We start from the raw sequence: 19998 nt of genomic DNA on the forward strand, positions 1-19998 counted from the left end.
AGTATTTCATACGTATTACGTAAGTTGGCAGCACTATTTAACGAGTGAACTAGCTCAGCTGTTCAAATAGTTGACCTTTGTTAACAGGTATTTGGGACAAATTAGCAAGCGGTCACACTTATTTTGTATTAAAATACAGCTCTACATTTTATTTTTTCACGGTGAAAATTGAGTCGAGAAAACTTGTAGAAAATTAAGAAAAAAAGGCCTGCAAAATGAGCGCGCCAAGCAATAAAATGTCTGCCACGGATCAGATGCGTGCAATGCTGGACCAACTGATGGGTACCACCCGCAACGGAGACGATGGTCGCGGTCTCAAATTCTCAGATGCACGCGTCTGCAAATCTTTTTTGCTGGACTGCTGTCCCCACGATATACTGGCATCCACGCGCATGGATCTCGGTGAGTGTCCCAAAGTGCATGATCTGGCTTTTCGTGCAGATTACGAGAGTGCGTCCAAGTCCCGCGACTACTACTACGACATCGAGGCCATGGAGCATTTGCAAGCTTTCATTGCCGACTGCGATCGACGCACAGACTCCGCCAAGCAACGTTTAAAGGAGACGCAGGAGGAATTGACAGCCGAAGTGGCGGAGAAAGCAAACGCAGTGCATTCACTGGCCGAGGAAATTGGCAAGAAACTAGCAAAGGCCGAGGCACTGGGCGAGGCTGGCGAGGTGGAAGACAGCATGGAGCTGATGAAGGAAATTGACGAGTTGCGTGGAAAAAAGATCAAAGCCGAACATGAATACAGAACATCGATGCCAGCGTCAACTTATCAGCAGCAGAAGTTGCGCGTCTGCGAGGTGTGTTCCGCCTATCTAGGCATACATGACAATGACATACGGCTGGCGGACCACTTTGGTGGTAAGTTGCATCTGGGTTTTCTCACCATACGAGAGAAATTGATCGAGCTGGAGAAGACGGCGGCGCCACGCAAGGCGGAATTGAAGCGCTCGGGTAAGATACCAGATCGCGAAGAGGACGGCAGGGGCAGAAATCGTTACTTTGTGGGTGGTCGTGAGTTGGATCGACGTTCGCGTGTCCATCGCTCTCGTTCCAGAGAGCGTCAACGTCAACGGGATGCGGAAAAACAATCGAATGACAGATCCAACGAGCGGGGAAATGATCGGGGCAGTGCCCGTGAGAGTGACGGTGAACGTGCGCCATCACAACGTAGCCGGGATGCCGATGGACGCAGCATGGGACGTGGAGGAGGTACTGATAGTAGCAGTGGTCGGGATCATCGTGACAGAGAGCGCGATGTGCGTAGAGATCGTGATCGCAACAATCGCAATGATAGAGGTCGTTTCGGAGGAGGAGGCGGCGGCGGAAGAGATGGAGGTGATCGCCGCAATGATAGACGTCGCTCTCGGTCCAGAGAGCGTTCGCCACGCGATCGGCGCAACTACAACAATAGCAACAGCGGTAACTTTGGTGGCAGCCGGAGACGATCGTTCTCCCGCGAACGGTATCGTCGCTAGATGATTATCTAATGATGAGGAAGTCGGATTGAGTTCCACACAACAGTGTCCAGCGCACGTACGTAGCATTAATTACAACCACAGTAGACAACAAAATTCACAAACAAATCAAAAACCAAAAAAAATAATAATAGCCACAGATAGCAGCAAAAACCAACAACTAATTGCATTATTATTCAATTAATAAATCGACTTAAATACATATAGACAACAAGAACAATCGCAGATATTTTTGTAAAATATTATTAATCTCTATCTTCTGATTTTCATCCGTGTAAACTAACAGAAAAAAAAAACAGAACAGATAAACGAATAACTGTAAGCTGAAACCGAAAAACTGTAAACTCTTTTAAGCAAAATAATGCACACATTTATTTAATAGTTTGACAGCCTCCGGCAAGTTGTAAACTTATGGTACGTAGAGCCAGAGCCCCCAAATAACCACTAAATTCTATTTATAATCCCCAATGTGCCCACCAATGATTATAGAAACAACACAAATACGAAAGCAAACACATATTCGGAATACCGAAGAAGTAATACGCTAGCAAAGTAAACTATTCAATTGAAAATGTAAGTCGATTTTAACTGAATGTGGTTATAGGAGATCTAGTTTCATATGTATTTATTTATTTACATAATTTGAATTTACATTTAATTCGACTTCAAATTTATTAAAATAAGTAATGGATTATTTTTTGTCCGACACATCTGTACGAAGTTTTAATTAATCTGATTTCTAATCTAATCATTTAATTTCTTACAAATATGAACACAATTTTATAATATACTCTGCAAGTGTATGTACAAATCTACACAAATATAGCCAATGTATGTAACTTCTCAGCGCTCCTCTCTCAGCTTGGCCCCCATCAGGTGGTGTGTGGTGTGGTGTTGCTGTACACGTATTATCGGGCCCATTTAGGGGTAAGCCTATCAACAATCACTACTGCTCACAACTACATACTATGTACTCACTTTTGACAAATTGTAAATTGTAACCTTTAAGCGTTTTCTACTTGAAGTCACTTTTCAGCCGATAAGCTTAAAAAAAAGCTAAGTCCCGTAAAGCTGGGTACGTATTGAGTGAATAATTGCATATTTACTTATTTACTATATAAACTGAACGTCCAAGCACAGTTTAGGGATCTCGATAATTGTATACTGAGTACATATACAAACTATATATGTGGTAAATACCTCTCCTATACTACCCGATATACATTCATAGCGTTCATTTTGGGTACGTATTTCGTCGACTAAATCTTTTTGGGAGAGTGTTGTTTTATTTTTTGGTATGTATACGAATTCGTTAAAAATTGTTAGCAAATTTCAATACAATATAGCAACATTTTTGGTACGTATTTACCCAAGCTGCAGCTAAAGGATTGTGTTGCTTCCGTAGGGTTCTTCGATGAGCACATTTCAACGTACGTATTTTCCAAACACCAAAAACAGAATTAAAATTACAATTTTGTTATTGCAATCTCTTGTAGCGATATTCATATGTAGTTACAATACCAACACCACAAAAAACAACCAAAATAAATGCCCATATTTAACCTAATCTCTCGTTCACATGCTATAAATAAAGTGCTATGCCAAAATTATACACAGAAATGAAATGAAGCTGGCTAATCCCCAAAAAGAAACTGGCCTAGTATGTGAGTATTATTCGGGTGGCTCTTCTAACGTTTCTTTTGACAGCATTTATAGAGTCTGCGATTTGTAGTACTATATTTGGGATTTGCAGTTATAAAAGTAAACATATACATATACTATTCGCATGGGGCTGCAGGGCCAACAGTTTATTGGGATACTTAGGGTAAGACTTTATGCAAAGAAACCTTTTATTTTGAATTTAAACATAGTTTTAATATTTATTATAAGTATATTTGGACATAAGAAGTTTGTAAAAACAATGCTCATTGTGTATCATATTATGACGCCTAATAAATTTTGTTTTTGGTTGAAATTTTTCGATTGTACTGTTTGTTTCAATGTTTCTCCTAGTATAGTGCAGTGCCTTCACAAAGCTATTCAAAATTAATATTACAACTAATGATTGTAGAGCGAGCTGTTTAGAGGTATTAAATAATGCTATACATATGCACGCTTTAACATTTCGGTTATTTGGGAACGCGTGTAAAAAGGCGTGCCATTTTTAACAGGTGTGTATCAATATTTCTTTACTTATTCGTGGAACACGTAATTAGCCTTTTAAGTGCGCTGAAACAGCAAAAGAAGGTGTAGTTCAACTTCAAAAGGGACTCGTTTGTTTTACGCGCCACAAAGTTTAAACGATTTTGTTATCGACAATGTTCAACTCAAAATGGCACTGCTAAGTGGAATTCGTATGCTGTGGCAACGCCAAACAATTCCGCCATCTTTTGCGCATCTGCTGTTTCGCCTCTGACGGAAATTCTTTGCACTAAAAAGTAAATTCATTAATATTAAAGCAATCGACCAAACAGTACTTGTTATTGCAAAAACGTCGTATTAATCAAATACGATTTAAGGGAAAGTAAGTAATGCTGCTAAGGCAAGGATGCAATTGCTTCAAACAGCTGCAGACATTTTGAGACTGTGAGAAATCAATAGCCGCTTGGGGTCGCTGGACACTTAATGTCCGCTGTAGGTCGCCACCATCACCGATGTTTCTTTTATTTGTTGTTTTGGCGCAAAATTCATACTGATATTGTTACTGCTTTTAAGGAAGATGCCAAATCGCAGTCGCGACTCGGATTCTGAGGATTTGCAATCCTTTCTCATGAATTTTCACAAGGAGATCGAAGACAATGCTGCAAAGGAAAATGGTAGCGTCGTTGCGTCAAATGCAAATGGTGGAGGGGACGACGAAGAAGAAGAAGATGCTGACAAATATTTCATAGACGACGAAGGCAATTGCTACATTAAGACTAAGCCTAAAAAGCAGCTGAAATCGAAAACGAAACAAAAGGCGCCAGTAACCTCAACGCCAGCTGCAATTACAGTGCGAGCCAGCGGCTCATCTACATCGAAGGGTGAGAAAGGCGTTTAACATATACATAGTTGAAAAGCGAATTGAAAATATAAACATTTTCTTGGCAGCTATTAATCTGCGGCCTGCCAACTCCAAAGTAGACAGTACTCCACAAAGGACTCCCAAGGTAGTTAACACACGCCCAGGTCCACAGAAAAAGACGCCAAATAAAACAACTAGTACTCCTCGAGCTTATCTGCGCTCAGCAAATGCAAAGTCGCAAACAAAGACGTCCAAAACTGAGGTAATATCGAATAAAGTGGTCATTGATAATGTGGACGAGCTCGAGGAGCTGGTCGATGATCCAGATGTCAATGACAGCAAAGATGGAAATGAAACCATGGATTCAATTACAATTGATGAGCCTGCCTCCGTAACGGCGGCTGCAGTAAGCGATGATGAAATCTTCGAATTTGATGATAATCCCGCCAACATGTCAGCCAAGGCAGACGTGGACTTTGTCGTCTCTGGCAAACAGTACAAATTAAAGGCAGTGGCGGCTCCATCGGCGGCTGGCGCGCAGAAATTTGCCTGCTCCCACTGCAGCTACACGAGCAACAAGAAGTTCCTCATCTCACGACATGTGCGTTCCCACGACACTGAGTTCTCGTTCAAGTGTTCGATCTGTGAGCGTGGTTTCAAAACGAACGTAGGCCTAGTAAACCATCTGAACACGCACATGGGCAACAAGCCGCACAAATGCAAGCAATGCGACAGCGCCTTTACAACAAGTGGCGAATTGATTCGCCACACACGCTACAAGCACACCAAGGAGAAACCACACAAGTGCACTGAATGTAGCTATGCTAGCGTCGAGTTGACCAAACTGCGCCGGCACATGACTTGTCATACTGGCGAGCGACCATATCAGTGTCCACACTGCACCTACGCCTCACAAGACATGTTCAAGCTGAAACGCCATTTGGTCATTCACACCGGCGAAAAGAAATACCAATGTGACATCTGCAAATCACGCTTCACTCAATCTAATTCACTAAAAGCACATAAGCTCATCCACAGCGTTGTGGACAAGCCCATCTTCCAATGTACGCTCTGCCCCACAACATGCGGACGCAAGGCGGATCTGCGCACTCACGTGGCCAATATGCACACATCGGACACCCCGTTTATTTGCAAACGTTGTGGTCAGGAGCTGCCCGATCGTTATCTGTACAAACTGCACTTAAAGACACACGATGGCGAAAAATGCTATCGTTGCACCTTGTGCAGTTATGCGTCTGTTTCGCAACGCCATCTCGACTCGCATATGCACATACACACCGACTCGAAGCCCTTCCAATGTGATCTGTGTCCACAAGCATTTCGGCAGCGTCAATTGCTGCGTCGCCATCGTAATCTATTGCATGATGAGGACTACAAGCAGCCAGAGCCGCGTGAAAAAGTTCATTCCTGTCCCAACTGTTCGCGTGTCTTTTACCGGAAGGGCAATCTGATGAGACACATGGAGCGACATGACGCTAGCCTAAATTCTCGCGAGAAGCAGCTGAAGTTGAAAATGGGTCGCAATGTTCGTCTGCAACCGGATGGCAGTATTACGACGCTTGTAAATGGCGTTGATATGGATGCACTGCGAGAGACAAGCGAAGATATGTCCATTGACTTAGAAGATCAATACGAGATCAGCGACTTCGTGGACTTGGACGAAGATGCGGACGAAAAAGTGTCCGATGAAAACCAAGTCAAGTCCTCTGCCATCTCTACTTCGCGAACGAAAAAAACTCCCAATAACGAGAGAGACAGAGAGCGGGAGAAAAAGAAGAATCAGCGGAAGCTTGTCATTATAAATCGCCAGTTAAAAGCGCCACGAGGCCAGACCGAAGTCGTATCGCAAGGCGGCACATTCCGAATTAAAGAAGAACCGGATGCCGGCGATTTTACAGTGGAGCTACAAGATGAAGATGAGCAATTCATCGTCGAGCTGGTCAACGATGATAATGAAGTGGTGGTCAAGCGTGAGCCCAACAACCAAAAGATCAATGCAAACAACTGTTTTGGCTTCGAGGTAAGCACGTAAATAATATAAAAAAAATAAATAAACGTATTAAAATATATTTTCTTGGTAGGATGATGCTGATGCCGAATACGACGACTATGTTGAACATGCGACCGAGGTGGATGCTACCTCACAGGAGTTTATGCAGCTGATGGATATGATTGAGCAGGATACGTAGCTTACAAGAAATTAAGTATAATCATAAATATATATTTATAAATTTACATAATACCCAGTTGAAATAAAATATGTTTTCTAAATGATGAATGGAGTATCACTGAAGAAGAGAGAAGAATTTTACAATATTCGTGCCATAAATACAATATTTTATTTAAATACTTCAAAGTTAATTTTGTGTATGACAATATATATGTAATAATCGATCGTAGACCTTTTTCTTCGCGTGCATTTATTTGGCGTGCACAATAAATTCTCGACAGTTTCCGATATTCAATTCATAAGTTTACAATAAATCTGCGTGAGTTGTTTCTGTTCAGCATTTTTTTTGTAGTTCTATTTCGTGCAATGTATACAATAAAAATATATATATTTTTGTAAGATGTATATACTATTATGTGTATGTATGTGTATATATATATATGTATATAGTGCAAAAATTCTGCTGTGCAGTGCATAATTTAACATGGTTTCAAATATAGGTTTTGAGTTGCTTTGTTGCTTAAAACGTTAACAATTTGTTAGTTAATACACATATTAATATGTATGCATATGATTTGTAGTTTCTTTTTGTATATTTTTGAACATTGTTAACAAATGTAAAATGGAACAACGTCAATAAAGGAAGTGCACAATAAGTTTCGAGTTACAAATTGAATAATACATTTAGAACTTTTTCCAAAAAAATTACCGCATTACTTGTAGTACATACAAAATACATTTAGAAATACAACAGTCAAAAGGAAGGAACCTTACTTACATAATTATTATATGCTATTACCAACTAAATACTTAGCATCCAATAGTGTATAACACATAGTATATGACTAAAAATAAACATAAACAAATTCTTGGGGTAAGCTGTGCTATGGCTCTTCGCTAGCTCTTCATAAGCTTTGCTTATCAATTAACTTTTGGCTTAACAATTTTCTCGTGTTTTTTTCATGTGTGTAAGGCTGCTGCTGTTGTGGTTTTTGTGGTATAAACATTTTCATTGCATTAGTTTTTGTTTGGCAGCTTTCTGGGAGGCAAAACGTGAAACAAGATTTAGAAGATTTTTAATTTTTGCAAGAAACGCAACAAAGGCGCACTAACGCAAGCTGCTTGGATTAGATGTTGAGGTTGCTGCTGATGTTGTTGTGGATGTTGTTGTTGTAGTGGTGCTTTTGGATTAGCAGCAAAAGAGGTGACGGATCGATCTCCGACTTTGACGCTGCCGTTTGCAATTCACGACTGCTCCCTCTTTTGCCTCTTTGGTTGTTAATTACAATTGAGGGTGTTCTGATTGGGGCTGGTGCGTGCTGTGACGTTGTGATTGATTTGATTCGATTGCGTGATGCTCGCAGCATCATTGCTTTGCCAGGACAACAGCTTATTAAGTAACCTATCCATATAGGGATTGCCGCCTAGACGTGTCACCTGCACAAACAAGAAAGCAAAAGCAAAACTTAAGAACATAAACCAACAAATAAAGCAATTAATCGTTACCGACCTCGGCACGCGCCTCCACGTCAAGCGTTTCAAGCACTTTGCGTGTGTATTGAAAGCTGCCCAGTTTCTCCAGTAAGCTGATGCAGTACTTCTTGACCTCAATGTCGTGCGTGCGCTGTCGCAATATATCTGTGATGAAGGAGAGCCACAATTAACACCCTCAACATTCAACATTTTAAGTCGAAGGACTTACGCAAAACCTGTTTATCATGTTTCTGCGTTCGCACCGCATGAATAACTGGGAAACCAAATTTGCCCTCTGTGAGATCTTCAGCAAAGCTCTTGTTTTCCGTGTACTACAAAAAAAAGTATATATTGATACTGTATTGTTTGAATACAATATAAACTATTGTGCATTCTCTCACCTCCTTCAAGCTCAAGTTGCAATAGTCGTCGCGTATTTGAAAATATAGGCCCAAAATGGCTGTTAACTTTGAGTAATCCTCCTTGTTCGTACTAAACAGCTGCATAAGGCGTATGGCGAGCATAAATAGGCCACCAGTCTTCCGCACAGTCATCAATTTGTAATCCGATTCGGAGGGACATGTGAAACTATCGCGCCAATATATCTCCATTCCTTGGCCACGATGCAACTCCAGCAACTGCTCCGTATAGACTTTGGTAGCCTGTCAGTCAAATAAATTAATTAGTAATGTGTATTGATTAATGTGTACTGTGTACTCGATTGAGACTTGCCTCTGGATGTCCCAATTGCTGCACCTTCTCGAGGGCCAAGAACAGTGCATAGTTGGCCGCATTGATGGTGCTGGCCACGCCATAAATGGAATGCGCCACAGGCACACCTCTGCGAAGTATCGAATTGTCTTCAATATCATCAATGCTGTAACGTTGCAGGGGTGTTAAGAACACATTGAGAGCTCTGAGTTAATTTGTTTCATCTATTTAATTGCTGTGCAAGTGGAGTGCGAGTGTAAGTGTGTGTGAGTGTTGTCTTGTTAATGCATTTATACTGTTCTGCAATACAACGTATATAGTACATGAACATAATACTAATAACCAGATGAGGGGCAACTTCAAAAGTTATTGCATGCGGCACAATTTCAAGGGGTTTTTAATTTCTTTATAACTTAAATATTTACTATAGGAATATAAACAAGCAATATAACATATAATTAAACAGTTTATTTATGTTAGATATTTATAAATAGGCTTGAAACTTTTGAAGTTATTAATTATTAAAAATTAAAAAAAAATTACTTCATTTAAGCATACAATTTTTTGTTTTTCTGTACGCAATTATTATAGAAGAACTGGCTAATTTGGATTACTAATTGCTGCAATTGTCATAGAAAATTTATATCAAAAGAGATTCTGCTACTTTTGACAACAATTCTTCTATTGTTTCATTTACATCTCCACAACTCTCCTCATGATTGAAACTTCGATTTTTTAAATATTGTAGTTGATTGCCTGATTAAATTTATTAGGAACTGTAGATCATGTAACACAAAGTATAGCCTAGAACAATTTTACCATACTATATCACGAAGTCATATATTCGTAATTCATAAACGTTACCCTAGCTGAAAATTAGCATGCAATCTTACGATCTTGATTTTATTTTTTGGGGGCTTGCAAACGTGCAACACAAAGGTAAACATATGAATAATAAAATGTATACTACGAGCAGCCCTCGCAGCATGCTAAATACACTGGCAACAAACACATAGTAACAACATATGTTAGTGTATGGCATGTACATAAATTTAAGATTCTCTTTGAGGCCCATATCGCTTCAATAACACGCCCGCTGGCAAGGCAGGCAAGCAAGCAAGCCTGGGTTGGTTGGCTGGTAAGCTGGCAAACTGGGCAGCCGACATTTGCGTAATTAAAAAATGTTTGCGCGCGCGTAAGGCTGGAATCATTTGAAGGGAAATTGGAGGCGTGGGCGTTCAAGCGAGGCCCCTTCTGCTAAATGGATGCGAATGGGGTGCGAATGTGGGAGTGGGAATGGGAATGAGAGATAGGAATGGGAATGGGAATGGGAGATGGAAAGGAGAGATGGGCATACATATATAACAGACAATATCACAGCTGAAGCGAAGCGGGCAAGTCACATTGCAAAGAGTTGTAACATTGTGACAATGCCTGTCGACAAGCTGACTAAATGACAATGGCATGGCAATGATGATGACGCTGCTGCTGTTGTTGTTCTTGCCGCTGCTGATGCTGCCGACGGCGACGCCTTTGAAGCTGAGCTGTTTGTCGTTGTTGTAAAACCAAGTTTTTGTCGATATGAAAATGCATTTGGACTAAAGAAACAACAACAAAAAAGACACAAGCAAGTGGGCAGAAGAAGGGCACAAAGCACAGAGAAGCAGCAGCGATAACAGCCTCTCAACTGTCAGTCAACGCCTACAACTGGCACCCAAACGAACAATGCAGGATATTAAGCAGCATTAAGGACATTTCAGAACACATTTGCATTTGAATAACAGGCAGGCAGACAGAAAAGTTTGGACCGTGCGACAGGTGGCAAACCAGACAGGATTAGCCTGCATGATTGAAGCGCTCGACAAATCGGATACAATGCCAAACAATGGCCGAAGCATCACAAGTCGAGATAAGCACAAAGTACCATAAAAAATATATATCCTTATACCCGCTTGCCAAACGATAGAAGGGTATATACAAGCATGTCTGTCCATCCGATAAATCTGAAGTTCTTATTGAATATTACAGCCAGAGCTACCAAATTAGAGGACAATACTTCTGATTGTTTAATATTTCAAAACTTTCTTATGCCTATTCTGTACCATCAGGCATTTATAAAAATAAACAATTTTATCGGCTTTTGTAAATTGTGTAACGATTGAGTAATAAATGAAAAATCACGCAAATGGTTTAATATTCCACAAAAATAGACAGCGAGTATCTGACAGGCGAGTGTGCTCATCAATAGCCATGTGAGCTGTAAAAAATGTGTCTTCAAAAGATTGAGAGTAGAAGGGCACTTCTACTGATGGAACCCATCAATTAAAGCGTGCGAAGCACTTTAATTGCTGCAGTTCAGAGTTTAACTGTTGCGCTTCACAGTCATGCACTAACTGTAACACATAGACACATACATACATATAGGTATATCATATAAATTTATGTGTATTGTTGTTCTTCGCTCCCTTCTGCTAGATATTCAATTTGACAATGAAAAATCTAAACAATTGATGCAATTCCATTTCGAAGCATGAAAAGGCACAATTTGCGAATAAACACAATTGAAATTTATTGTAAACAAGAACACTGCCTTCTGTGGTCTATTGTTCAAATTTTGGAATTGGTTTTGAAGCAAATGCCGAAAGTATTTGTTGTGTACACCAATGAATATTTGCCACTCGTGGGCATATATGGTAAATAAAAAACAACGTGTGAGCGTGAGTCACCTTCTAAAGTAACTTAGCTAAGTAGCTTCCTCCCTCACCCTTTGCCAACGTTTTCGCTATAAGCAATGATGATAATGCAAAATAAGTATGTTCTTTTGTTATGCCAGTTTATGATACGAAAAGTGTTATACTCATGCACAAATGTTTTATATTCAGATTGTATGCCAGTACGTGGGGTTTGTGGCTGTGGAAAATATTTAATTTATCATAACGAACGATAGCAGCTGGAACAACTGATAAGCAAATCGGTCATCTGAGTTTACCTAAATATAGACACCATAATAGCATTTACTAAAAAAGGGGATATGCTGTTTACTTTATTTTCTACTAGATCAATAATGTACGGTTTTTTTACGAGTTTGTAACCTTTTTTATTACTTCCTTGCACAGGAAATGAGTGAAACGTATTCTGTTTTAAGCTGATACGCTTAAAAATTTCACAGTAAAATCGTATGTAAACAAGACCCCAAAAAGGCAAGTCATAACAAACATAAATAGAAATAGAAATATACACATACTATATACAAAAGTGCGAAGTGAGATGAAACATTGAATTGATATTGTGTGAATAAGAAAAAAAGCAACATTTTAAAGTTAAATATGTATAACGAAACTAGGCAAAGGTTACAAATGCAGTATAAATAGTTAATAGTAACAAACAAATTTGTGTGCGACTTACAGCAAACTGGAATTATGAAGCATTTGGACAATCTCGCCAATCTGCGTCAACTTTTCGGCCGGTATAAGCAACCAGTGATTGAAGGCCAAGGCCAGTTCGGAGCGAAACTGTTTGCCTGGAATTTGTTGTATGTACGTAAAGGGCTGCAGCAGAATCTGTGTTGGCGTGGGCGACGCGACGTTGACAACACAGAGCAGAACATGTAAATAAACCACAAAATATATAAAAGAGAGTGTAAACGCAAAAGGTTTGGCTTGGTTTCTTTCGCCTCTCGCTTCTCGCATTATGTTGGCCATCAACCAACCAACCAGTCAGACAGACAGACGACTCAAAAATGTCAAAGTTCAAGTAACAGCGCTGCTGTGCTGTTGCTGCTGTTTAACGGTTAACTGGTTATGGGTATGTTTGTGGTTAGATTGTGTTTGGCTACCTCGTCCTGCTCCTTTTGCGTAGATTTATCTTTGGTTTTTTGCAGTAAGCCATTCAGTTCATCCATTTTTGTTGTTGTTTGTTGCGCGCGTGTATGTGTTTGCTTATGTTTTGTATTTGGTTGTTTGTTGTCGGGCTATGCGGGCGGAGAGTATTGGGTGATGCGACCACTACGCGTGACTAGAATTGTTTGTTTGGGCCGCTCGTCGTGGTCAACTTGAACGCAGTCAGACACAATGGCAAGCACGACACACGCACACCAGGTTTTAGCACTATAAACAGACTGATTATTCGGCAGCGTGACCGCAACATGAATTTCAAAATATATCACTTGCAGTTAAAAAATGTCCAAAAAGTTACTCTAGTATACGGCCACGCTACATACTATCGGCGTGCCTATATGCGTTGACGCAAAATGCTGCGATAGTATTGCCTACATTAGTGTGACCAATTTTCTTTTTATTAAAATCGCACTTTCGGTCACACTGTTCATCCAGGTGCTTGCGTGGAGAATAAAAACAAAAATTAATAAATCCTTCCAATTTGACCGGATTTGCATTCATTCTGTGTGGAAAACAGTGCAATAATGGCGGCAGCAGGACCAGTGCGTACTAATTGGCATCCCAACATGAAACACAGCGAAGTGGAGCGGTAACTAAATCACAGCAACAACAACAAGAGCCTCAGTCGCCAATAACATTTTGTTCAATCCAAATTCCAGTTGGATTTGCATTTACCCTGCATACATCAATGCCAAGAAAACCCGTCAGGAAGGTCGTCGTCTGCCCAAAGAGAACTGTGTGGACAATCCCACCTACGTTGAGATACGTGATGTACTCTCCGTAGCCAACTTGCATTTTGTGGTCGAAAACAAACAGTACTGCCGCGAAAAGAGTCGAGAAGTCCAATTTCGTGGCCGCGTGCGCGTGCAATTGCGGAATGCTGATGGTACCCTGTGCAACAACGAATTTGCCACCCGTGAGTCCATCATGAAGCATGTGGCAAGCAAAATACCTCAGCTGAAGACGCGCCAAAACAAGCCCAACGAACCTCAGCCACAGCCACAATCGAGTGGTGCAGCAGCTGGTTCGTCTGGTGGAGGCGGCGGCGGTGGAGGTGGTGGCAAGAAGGGCAAGGGAAAACGTCGATGAATTGGCGGCAACAGTTTTCATTTAGTTGATTTTTTGTAATAAATTTTATACCTTGAGCGGTAGTACAAGATGTTAATGAATGAAGTTCAAGTGCAAGAATTCGGCCTTGTGCTCTGAGTACATATGTACAATTAGTTTATTAAAGAATGTCTAAGATGACCCTAATATGAAGTCAGTTAAATATGCAGTTATAGTGTAAGAACCATAGCATATTATGTGCTCAATTAAAAATGACTCAAGATCACACGGTGTCAGCGAAAATTCCGGCGAACAGCACAAAGCAAAAGCGAAGCAACAAATCCAAATTCAACTGACAGTCACGTCACAACACGAAGCAGCAAAACAAACTAGGGGGAAGAATAATGTCTACGATTTCACTGCAGTCAGCGGTATAAAGCACTCAGCACATTGCCAATGCACAGCCAAAATCCAATTGGAGCGTTACTGAGACGGAGCATCATCATTATCTACATGATGTTGACACGGATTAAAAACATTTTAATAGCCACAGCTTTGTTGTCACTTGTTCAACTGGCTGCATCCACTGGTGTGACCACTACAACTACAATCAGTCCAACCACGTCCACAACATCCCGTTATGCTAATCCTCTAGTGGAGCACAAGCATGAGCGCAACTGCAAAGCGCTGTGTGAACACTGCGGGTGCCTGGGCTTCTACTGTGGCGAGGAGTGCATTTGTGAGTGCAACAATGAAAATTCGGATACTGAATGTATACAGACAATGCAGCTAAATGCGCGCACACTTAACGCACCCTTTGAGATTCTCATCCAAGGACCAAGCAACAATCGCTTTGTGCGCAATGCCCTTCAGTTCGACCAGAAGCGGGAGCTGGTTGTCCGGAGTGCTTCCCAGAGCAAAAGTCCGCGTAATCGTCGCTCCACTATCACCATCTACAAACCAATGTTGCTGTCGGTTGCTGCTAAGCGTCCAGCTTTTTCCATGAACGCTTTGGAATCACCTGCATCGTTGGGTGAAAAAAAATCGCAGTTAGAACGTCACAAGCGCTCTGTGGATCACTTGGAATGGTTCAATGATTTTGCCAGCACTTTGGTGCGTCCCTCGCCACTTGGGACGCGAGCCCAGAAGCAACGAGCAGCGGCCTTTAAACGCCAGGCTGCCACTACACCGCCATTGGCAGGACCACATCGAGAGCCATGGTTTCTGGAGCAAGCTGCTCCTCGCCTCAATCGTCCAGCGCCGCTTTATAGACGACAGCAGCAGCTCGACGACGATGAAGAGAGAGAGCGGGAGGAACGCAAGTCACGCAAGAGTTCTAGGCGTCGAGTGAGTAAACCAGTTTCAATTGAAGACGATTTCGATGCAGCAGAGGAAGTGCGAAAACCCCGACCAGAGATTCGTCCGCTTCGAGATGCACTGCAGGTAGTAGAGCGTATTCCTCGGGTGCTGCAGGACACTGTGACACATTTGGCTGCTGACGACAATAGCGGCGATGTCTTCAGCTTAAATATCATGAACGATGTTTTGCCTACGCCAATGGAACCACAACGCAAGGAGCCCAGGAAGGTGAAACGACGTTTAAGCCATCGCAGCCGTAAGAACGAAGTGCCAACGACCAGAGTCTCCACTTCCGTGACACGGGCTCCATTAGTGATGCCTCCAGCTCCCCTAGCCCCGCGTGGTCTCCTTTTGCCTTGGCTACGCCAGCAGCGTTTGAAGCGCTTGGGGCTGCAACAATAATATGGGCATAATTACCTTTAAATGTAAAGCGATTTAATGAAATTTATGTTATATTGAGTAGGTTTGTCGTAAGTGGATGGCTGTGCTTTATTGTGCGTTTATTTTACGCTTCCTACAACCACTTTTGTTGTTCATTATTAAAACGTGTCCTTTGGTACTTAGGAAATTAAATAATCCTTACATACTTCCTTTTTATTAGCGCCGTGTTCACCCTTTAAATATAATCCACAAAAATGTAGCATATATCGGGGCAACATTTCTTAGTGGATTAGTGGGATTAGTTTATATCTATGTTCGACATATTGATCTTAGTAAGCACCAATAAAGCTTTCTTAGGAGCTGTTTCTATCCAAAGATAACAGAATCTTGGTTATCGCAATTCACAAGCTGTGAATAAGTATTTACTTCGTAGTGTTGTCCAAGAAATGTAGTGATCAATAAGTGCTACATACTTTCCGCCTGATCATTACTCATATTACATTCCGATTTAGTTGCATACTTTAAGGTATTCTTTTTAATTCAAATAGAGAGCGATGAGAGCAGTGTTGCTTAAATGTTGGCAACAGGCCTCAACTGTTCCGAGTTCAGTTGATCACTGACGCCGCTCGCAGTGCGTCTTCAGTTGTTGTCACACTTAGACCGGTTCAATAGCGTCGCAGCAGCGTCTCAACAGGTAGTGGATAGTCAACAATTTGGTAAAATTAGGGGACCAAAATAAACATTGTTACTATACGACATCCAGGCAGCGATTATACGCGAGATGAGAGACGAAAGTTCTACTCTCATTATAATTGTGTTTATAACGTTACAAAGTGCGACAAAATATAATATAATGAAAACAACAACAGCTAAATACTCACACCAATACACATATATGCACATATACACATGAACATATATGTAAGTGGCTGTTTCACTCTGACGTTTTGTTGGCCCCACATTGTTTGATGGCGTTGGCACCAACAGCAGCAGATGACAATGACAATCTGTGTGAACTCGGGTGTGACTGTGTGCGTGTCTGCGTGCTCGAATGCAGTAACAAAAATAAAAACAAAAGTAAATAGTGAGAAGAAAGAAGCAAAAGCCTTAATCGCAAATGGATGAATCGCAGCAATATCACAACATTGTAGATACTAACACAAAGACACGTAAATAACTTAGCTGGACTTTAAAAGTTAAACTAGGAATGAATCTGAAATGCGGTAATGTGTATTGTATATACATACATATGTGTTTGTAGCTTGTGCGCAATTGATTGAAATCAATGAATTTCATTTGATTTGAATGTGCAGCTTGAGGTTGCGGAAGCAGCGATTCAATGAACTAAGTTTGAATATATTTTAATCAATATGCCGGTCCGGAATATATATATGTATAATGAAAGTCACAATTGCAATGCGTTTTCAAGTATTGGAATAATGTAATAAAACGAATTATCCCCACTTTGCACTGCCAACTAGTTGATATCACGCTTTGTCTAGCGATAAAAGATAACGGTCAACAGCAACAAGTGACTTTAACTAACACTACACACAATACACGCATACATACATAGTCAGGGTGTGAGTGTGCTTGTGAGTAAATGTCGCGTTTACTTAACTTATTAGGGTATTTGCTAACGATAAGCGGACAAATTGGTTGAACGATAAAAGAAAAAACAGCTGAGAATTCGGCGTACGCTGTTGAGTTAATTTATCTGCCAAGCACCAAATCTGTGGTTTCTAATGATAAGCAGGTTGTGGAAGGGGAGGTTGATTAGCAAGTGTTTTTAACTTTGACATGCGCGACTATAAAATACCCTGTTCAAATTTTTGTATATGCGAACTTTGACTATATAGAAACTTGGACTAAGTACTTGAAGTTAATAACAATCAAAGTAAATTATTTTCATTTTATAAATTTTCTTTGAATTTGGGCTATTTTTCGTTTTTTATGATTTTTTTTGAAAGTCTTAAAGGCGTATCTTTTATGCATAAGTAAAACCTACATTCAAATATTATTTCTATTAGATTGGCGAAAACAAAAGCCTAAGGCCAAGCAAGCGAGAATCATTTGATTTTTTCGAAACATAATAATGTACATACATATGTACATATATAGGATACATATTTACTCATTTCATATCTCACACCATAAACTTATCATGCACATAACCGCTCCCCTCTCTCGCTCTTCCCATTCGCAACATGCCACCATGTCGCCAATATCGCAATCGGACTCACAATAGCAGCAGAAGAAGATACACTATTACTACCAGTTACGTCCACAGGTACACCATGGAGTCCTGGCGCAAGTTGCGCGCTCGTATCGAGACAACCAAGCTGCCCGAAGATGTCGACGACGGCCTGGAACGTCTAGAGGACTACATACAGCGTTGGCGTTCCGTACGCATCATTTACTTCACCATGTTCCTGATGGCACTAGGCTTTAGTATAATACTTACTGGTATTTGGCCATTTTTAAGCGAGGTGCGTCAGGAGTTCCCTATTCCCCTCTATGCGATAATAATAATGTGATCATTTCCTTTAGCTAGATCCCAATGCGGGCAAGGAGTTTATGGGTCTGATTGTGGCTGCCAATCCGTTGGCTCAAATGATCTTTAGTCCCATCTTTGGCTGGTGGGGCAATAAACTAGGCACCATTCGTCTGCCGCTGTTGATCTCCCTTGGTCTCTTTACGATTGCAAGTGCGCTGTATTCGTCTCTGGAGCTGGTCGGGGATAATGCCAAATACTGGATGTTGATCTCGCGATTCCTAATCGGTGTCAGCTCGGCCAATATTGCCTTATGCCGCTCCTATTTATCGGCTGCAACACGTCTCAGTGAACGCACACATGCAGTGTCCATGGTCTCACTTGCCCAGGTGTTGGGCTTCATCATTGGTCCCGGTTTGCAGGCTCTGGTCACGCCGCTTGGTCGCCAAGGTTACATTTGGCTGTGGGGTGGCATGCATGTGAATATGTATACTGCGTCCGGTTGGATTAATGTGGTCATGAGCATGAGCAACTTTGTGATGTTTCTGCCATTTATATTTCAGGTAAGATTGTTCTACAAACCGCAAAAAATGTTAGCCTGGTTTCGAACTGGAGCGTAGATCGGTTCGAAGCTTGGTAATACGGTTTCTATTTTATTGAAATTATTGAATCATTCTTGCATACATTTAAGCTTTCTTCATAACCCTGCATTTTTTTAGGAACACAAGATTGCCGCTCGTGAGATTATGGTGCTGCAAGGCGGCACCTCGGAGCGCGACACCTGGAAGGCCATCAAACCGAACTACTTGTCCGCCTGGACTTTGATTGTAGCCTTCTTTGTGCTCGTATTCAACTTTGTATTGCTAGAAACGTAAGTTTAAGCTAGCTCTGCACTTCGCTCTTCTACAGAATCTTATTTCCAGCTTGGGCACTTCGCTGACCATGGACATGTTCGCTTGGACTAATGACGAGGCGCTCTCCTATATGGGCATCTGTATGGCCGTCGCTGCTATCATTTCGCTAGTCACTTTTGTGCTCATCGAACCAATGTGCAAACTATTTGCGGAGCGCTTTGTACTCATTTGGGGCGGCTTTTCTTTGATGGTCATAGGTCGACTGCTGTATATCCCCTGGGGACCAGATCCCCCCAAACTGGCCGCCGCTTATAATGCTAGCGCCAATCTGAGCAGTAGTGACCCCATCTATTTGGGTTGCCCACCCACGCAGGATTGGTGCCCAGATCTACCAGCGTTAACATTGACACAGTTCATCCTTGGGTTTGCGCTGACCTCAGTCGGCTACCCCATTGGCGTCACGTTGATACAGACAATATTCTCCAAGGTGCTGGGTCCACGTCCACAAGGCGTCTGGATGGGCATGCTGACTGGAGCTGGCTGCTTGTCGCGTGTAATGGGTCCCGTGTTCGTTGTCTCCATCTATACACGCCTGGGCACATATTGGACTTTCGGTTTCACTTCGGTTATGATGATTGTATCGATGATCTGGCTTTTATGCAGCAAGTAAGTTAAATAACATTCCTATACTTCGTTATCTTCATTAAGCTTCGTTCATTGTCTATTGCAGTCGATTACTCATTCCGCCAACGATCGATAATTTAGCAAAAGTTGTGGAGTTGCAAGAACTACATAAGCCCAATGACAAATCCAATGCGGACGCAAACTTGGCCATTGATGATGATGCAGATGAGCTATTGGCGCCATCCAAGAGCATTCAAATTGTGAACAGTTCCAAAACGTAGCAGTATTGGAGAAATGAAAATCAAAGAGAGAAAGGTGCAATACACTAATACTGCCTTTAAGTTTAACAATGAATTTTTAGAAAATAATCCGTTTTACAGCAGATAATGAACTGGTAGTAAGTTATGAAAATACGTTTAACAATATATATTTTTCGACATATTTATAAAATTTGTCATCTGCATTTTTCATAATTAAGCC

At 41.3% G+C, this 19998-nt stretch overlaps 6 protein-coding genes across 11 annotated transcripts; 5 read left to right on the forward strand and 1 right to left on the reverse strand.

The window, feature by feature from the left end:
* Positions 1 to 106: 106 nt before the first annotated feature.
* Positions 107 to 3446, forward strand: LOC132790957 (putative RNA-binding protein Luc7-like 1). The gene has a single exon (XM_060799724.1). It carries the CDS (start codon positions 216 to 218, stop codon positions 1482 to 1484), a length of 1269 nt encoding a protein of 422 aa, XP_060655707.1. The 5' UTR covers positions 107 to 215; the 3' UTR covers positions 1485 to 3446.
* Positions 3447 to 3870: 424 nt separating this feature from the next.
* On the forward strand, positions 3871 to 7370 carry LOC132789443 (transcriptional repressor CTCF). 2 transcript variants are annotated; one of them, XM_060797467.1, is made up of 4 exons: positions 3871 to 4008; positions 4204 to 4507; positions 4575 to 6529; positions 6591 to 7370. In XM_060797467.1, the coding sequence occupies exons 2-4, from the start codon at positions 4204 to 4206 to the stop codon at positions 6696 to 6698; spliced, it is 2367 nt and encodes a 788-aa protein (XP_060653450.1). In that variant the 5' UTR covers positions 3871 to 4008; the 3' UTR covers positions 6699 to 7370. The 2 variants fall into 2 exon arrangements, with proteins under 2 accessions (XP_060653450.1, XP_060653449.1); XM_060797466.1 differs by having other exon boundaries at positions 3872 to 4008; positions 4200 to 4507.
* On the reverse strand, positions 6826 to 12997 carry LOC132789444 (terpene synthase). 2 transcript variants are annotated; one of them, XM_060797469.1, is made up of 7 exons: positions 12699 to 12997; positions 12269 to 12423; positions 8885 to 8993; positions 8554 to 8814; positions 8382 to 8484; positions 8190 to 8317; positions 6826 to 8116 (listed from the first exon to the last, which is right to left on the reverse strand). In XM_060797469.1, the coding sequence occupies exons 1-7, from the start codon at positions 12762 to 12764 to the stop codon at positions 7958 to 7960; spliced, it is 981 nt and encodes a 326-aa protein (XP_060653452.1). In that variant the 5' UTR covers positions 12765 to 12997; the 3' UTR covers positions 6826 to 7957. The 2 variants fall into 2 exon arrangements, with proteins under 2 accessions (XP_060653452.1, XP_060653451.1); XM_060797468.1 differs by having other exon boundaries at positions 8885 to 9029.
* Positions 12998 to 13161: 164 nt separating this feature from the next.
* Positions 13162 to 13932, forward strand: LOC132794307 (signal recognition particle 19 kDa protein). Its single transcript, XM_060804664.1, has 2 exons — positions 13162 to 13348; positions 13419 to 13932. Exons 1-2 carry the CDS (start codon positions 13284 to 13286, stop codon positions 13846 to 13848), a joined length of 495 nt encoding a protein of 164 aa, XP_060660647.1. The 5' UTR covers positions 13162 to 13283; the 3' UTR covers positions 13849 to 13932.
* Positions 13933 to 14128: 196 nt separating this feature from the next.
* On the forward strand, positions 14129 to 15747 carry LOC132794305 (uncharacterized). The gene has a single exon (XM_060804661.1). It carries the CDS (start codon positions 14263 to 14265, stop codon positions 15565 to 15567), a length of 1305 nt encoding a protein of 434 aa, XP_060660644.1. The 5' UTR covers positions 14129 to 14262; the 3' UTR covers positions 15568 to 15747.
* Positions 15748 to 16141: 394 nt separating this feature from the next.
* LOC132794304 (major facilitator superfamily domain-containing protein 8) lies at positions 16142 to 19968 on the forward strand. 4 transcript variants are annotated; one of them, XM_060804658.1, is made up of 6 exons: positions 16142 to 16240; positions 17837 to 18035; positions 18097 to 18603; positions 18760 to 18911; positions 18964 to 19560; positions 19625 to 19968. In XM_060804658.1, exons 2-6 carry the CDS (start codon positions 17844 to 17846, stop codon positions 19797 to 19799), a joined length of 1623 nt encoding a protein of 540 aa, XP_060660641.1. In that variant the 5' UTR covers positions 16142 to 16240; positions 17837 to 17843; the 3' UTR covers positions 19800 to 19968. The 4 variants fall into 4 exon arrangements, with proteins under 4 accessions (XP_060660641.1, XP_060660642.1, XP_060660640.1 ...); XM_060804659.1 differs by having other exon boundaries at positions 16181 to 16240; positions 17795 to 18035; XM_060804657.1 differs by lacking the exon at positions 16142 to 16240 and having other exon boundaries at positions 17616 to 18035.
* The last annotated feature ends 30 nt before the right edge of the window (positions 19969 to 19998 follow it).

The sequence above is a fragment of the Drosophila nasuta genome, chromosome 3 (genome assembly GCF_023558535.2).
Source record: "Drosophila nasuta strain 15112-1781.00 chromosome 3, ASM2355853v1, whole genome shotgun sequence".
In the NCBI taxonomy this organism is placed as follows: Eukaryota; Metazoa; Arthropoda; class Insecta; order Diptera; family Drosophilidae; genus Drosophila; species Drosophila nasuta.

What these genes read in the sequence shown, in the direction of transcription:
- LOC132790957 (XM_060799724.1), top strand. Translation starts at nt 216, where the DNA reads ATGAGCGCGCCAAGCAATAAAATGTCTGCCACGGATCAGATGCGTGCA.
- LOC132789443 (XM_060797467.1), top strand. Translation starts at nt 4,204, where the DNA reads ATGCCAAATCGCAGTCGCGACTCGGATTCTGAGGATTTGCAATCCTTT. An exon ending in CGGCTCATCTACATCGAAGG is followed by an intron (nt 4,508 to 4,574) that starts GTGAGAAAGGCG and finishes TTTTCTTGGCAG; the next exon opens with CTATTAATCTGCGGCCTGCC. An exon ending in ACAACTGTTTTGGCTTCGAG is followed by an intron (nt 6,530 to 6,590) that starts GTAAGCACGTAA and finishes TTTTCTTGGTAG; the next exon opens with GATGATGCTGATGCCGAATA.
- LOC132789444 (XM_060797468.1), bottom strand. Translation starts at nt 12,764, where the DNA reads ATGGATGAACTGAATGGCTTACTGCAAAAAACCAAAGATAAATCTACG. An exon ending in ACATGATAAACAGGTTTTGC is followed by an intron (nt 8,318 to 8,381) that starts GTAAGTCCTTCG and finishes CCTTCATCACAG; the next exon opens with ATATATTGCGACAGCGCACG. An exon ending in ACGTGGAGGCGCGTGCCGAG is followed by an intron (nt 8,117 to 8,189) that starts GTCGGTAACGAT and finishes TTGTTTGTGCAG; the next exon opens with GTGACACGTCTAGGCGGCAA.
- LOC132794307 (XM_060804664.1), top strand. Translation starts at nt 13,284, where the DNA reads ATGGCGGCAGCAGGACCAGTGCGTACTAATTGGCATCCCAACATGAAA. An exon ending in AAACACAGCGAAGTGGAGCG is followed by an intron (nt 13,349 to 13,418) that starts GTAACTAAATCA and finishes TCCAAATTCCAG; the next exon opens with TTGGATTTGCATTTACCCTG.
- LOC132794305 (XM_060804661.1), top strand. Translation starts at nt 14,263, where the DNA reads ATGCACAGCCAAAATCCAATTGGAGCGTTACTGAGACGGAGCATCATC.
- LOC132794304 (XM_060804657.1), top strand. Translation starts at nt 17,754, where the DNA reads ATGCCACCATGTCGCCAATATCGCAATCGGACTCACAATAGCAGCAGA. An exon ending in TTCTGCCATTTATATTTCAG is followed by an intron (nt 18,604 to 18,759) that starts GTAAGATTGTTC and finishes GCATTTTTTTAG; the next exon opens with GAACACAAGATTGCCGCTCG. An exon ending in AACTTTGTATTGCTAGAAAC is followed by an intron (nt 18,912 to 18,963) that starts GTAAGTTTAAGC and finishes TCTTATTTCCAG; the next exon opens with CTTGGGCACTTCGCTGACCA.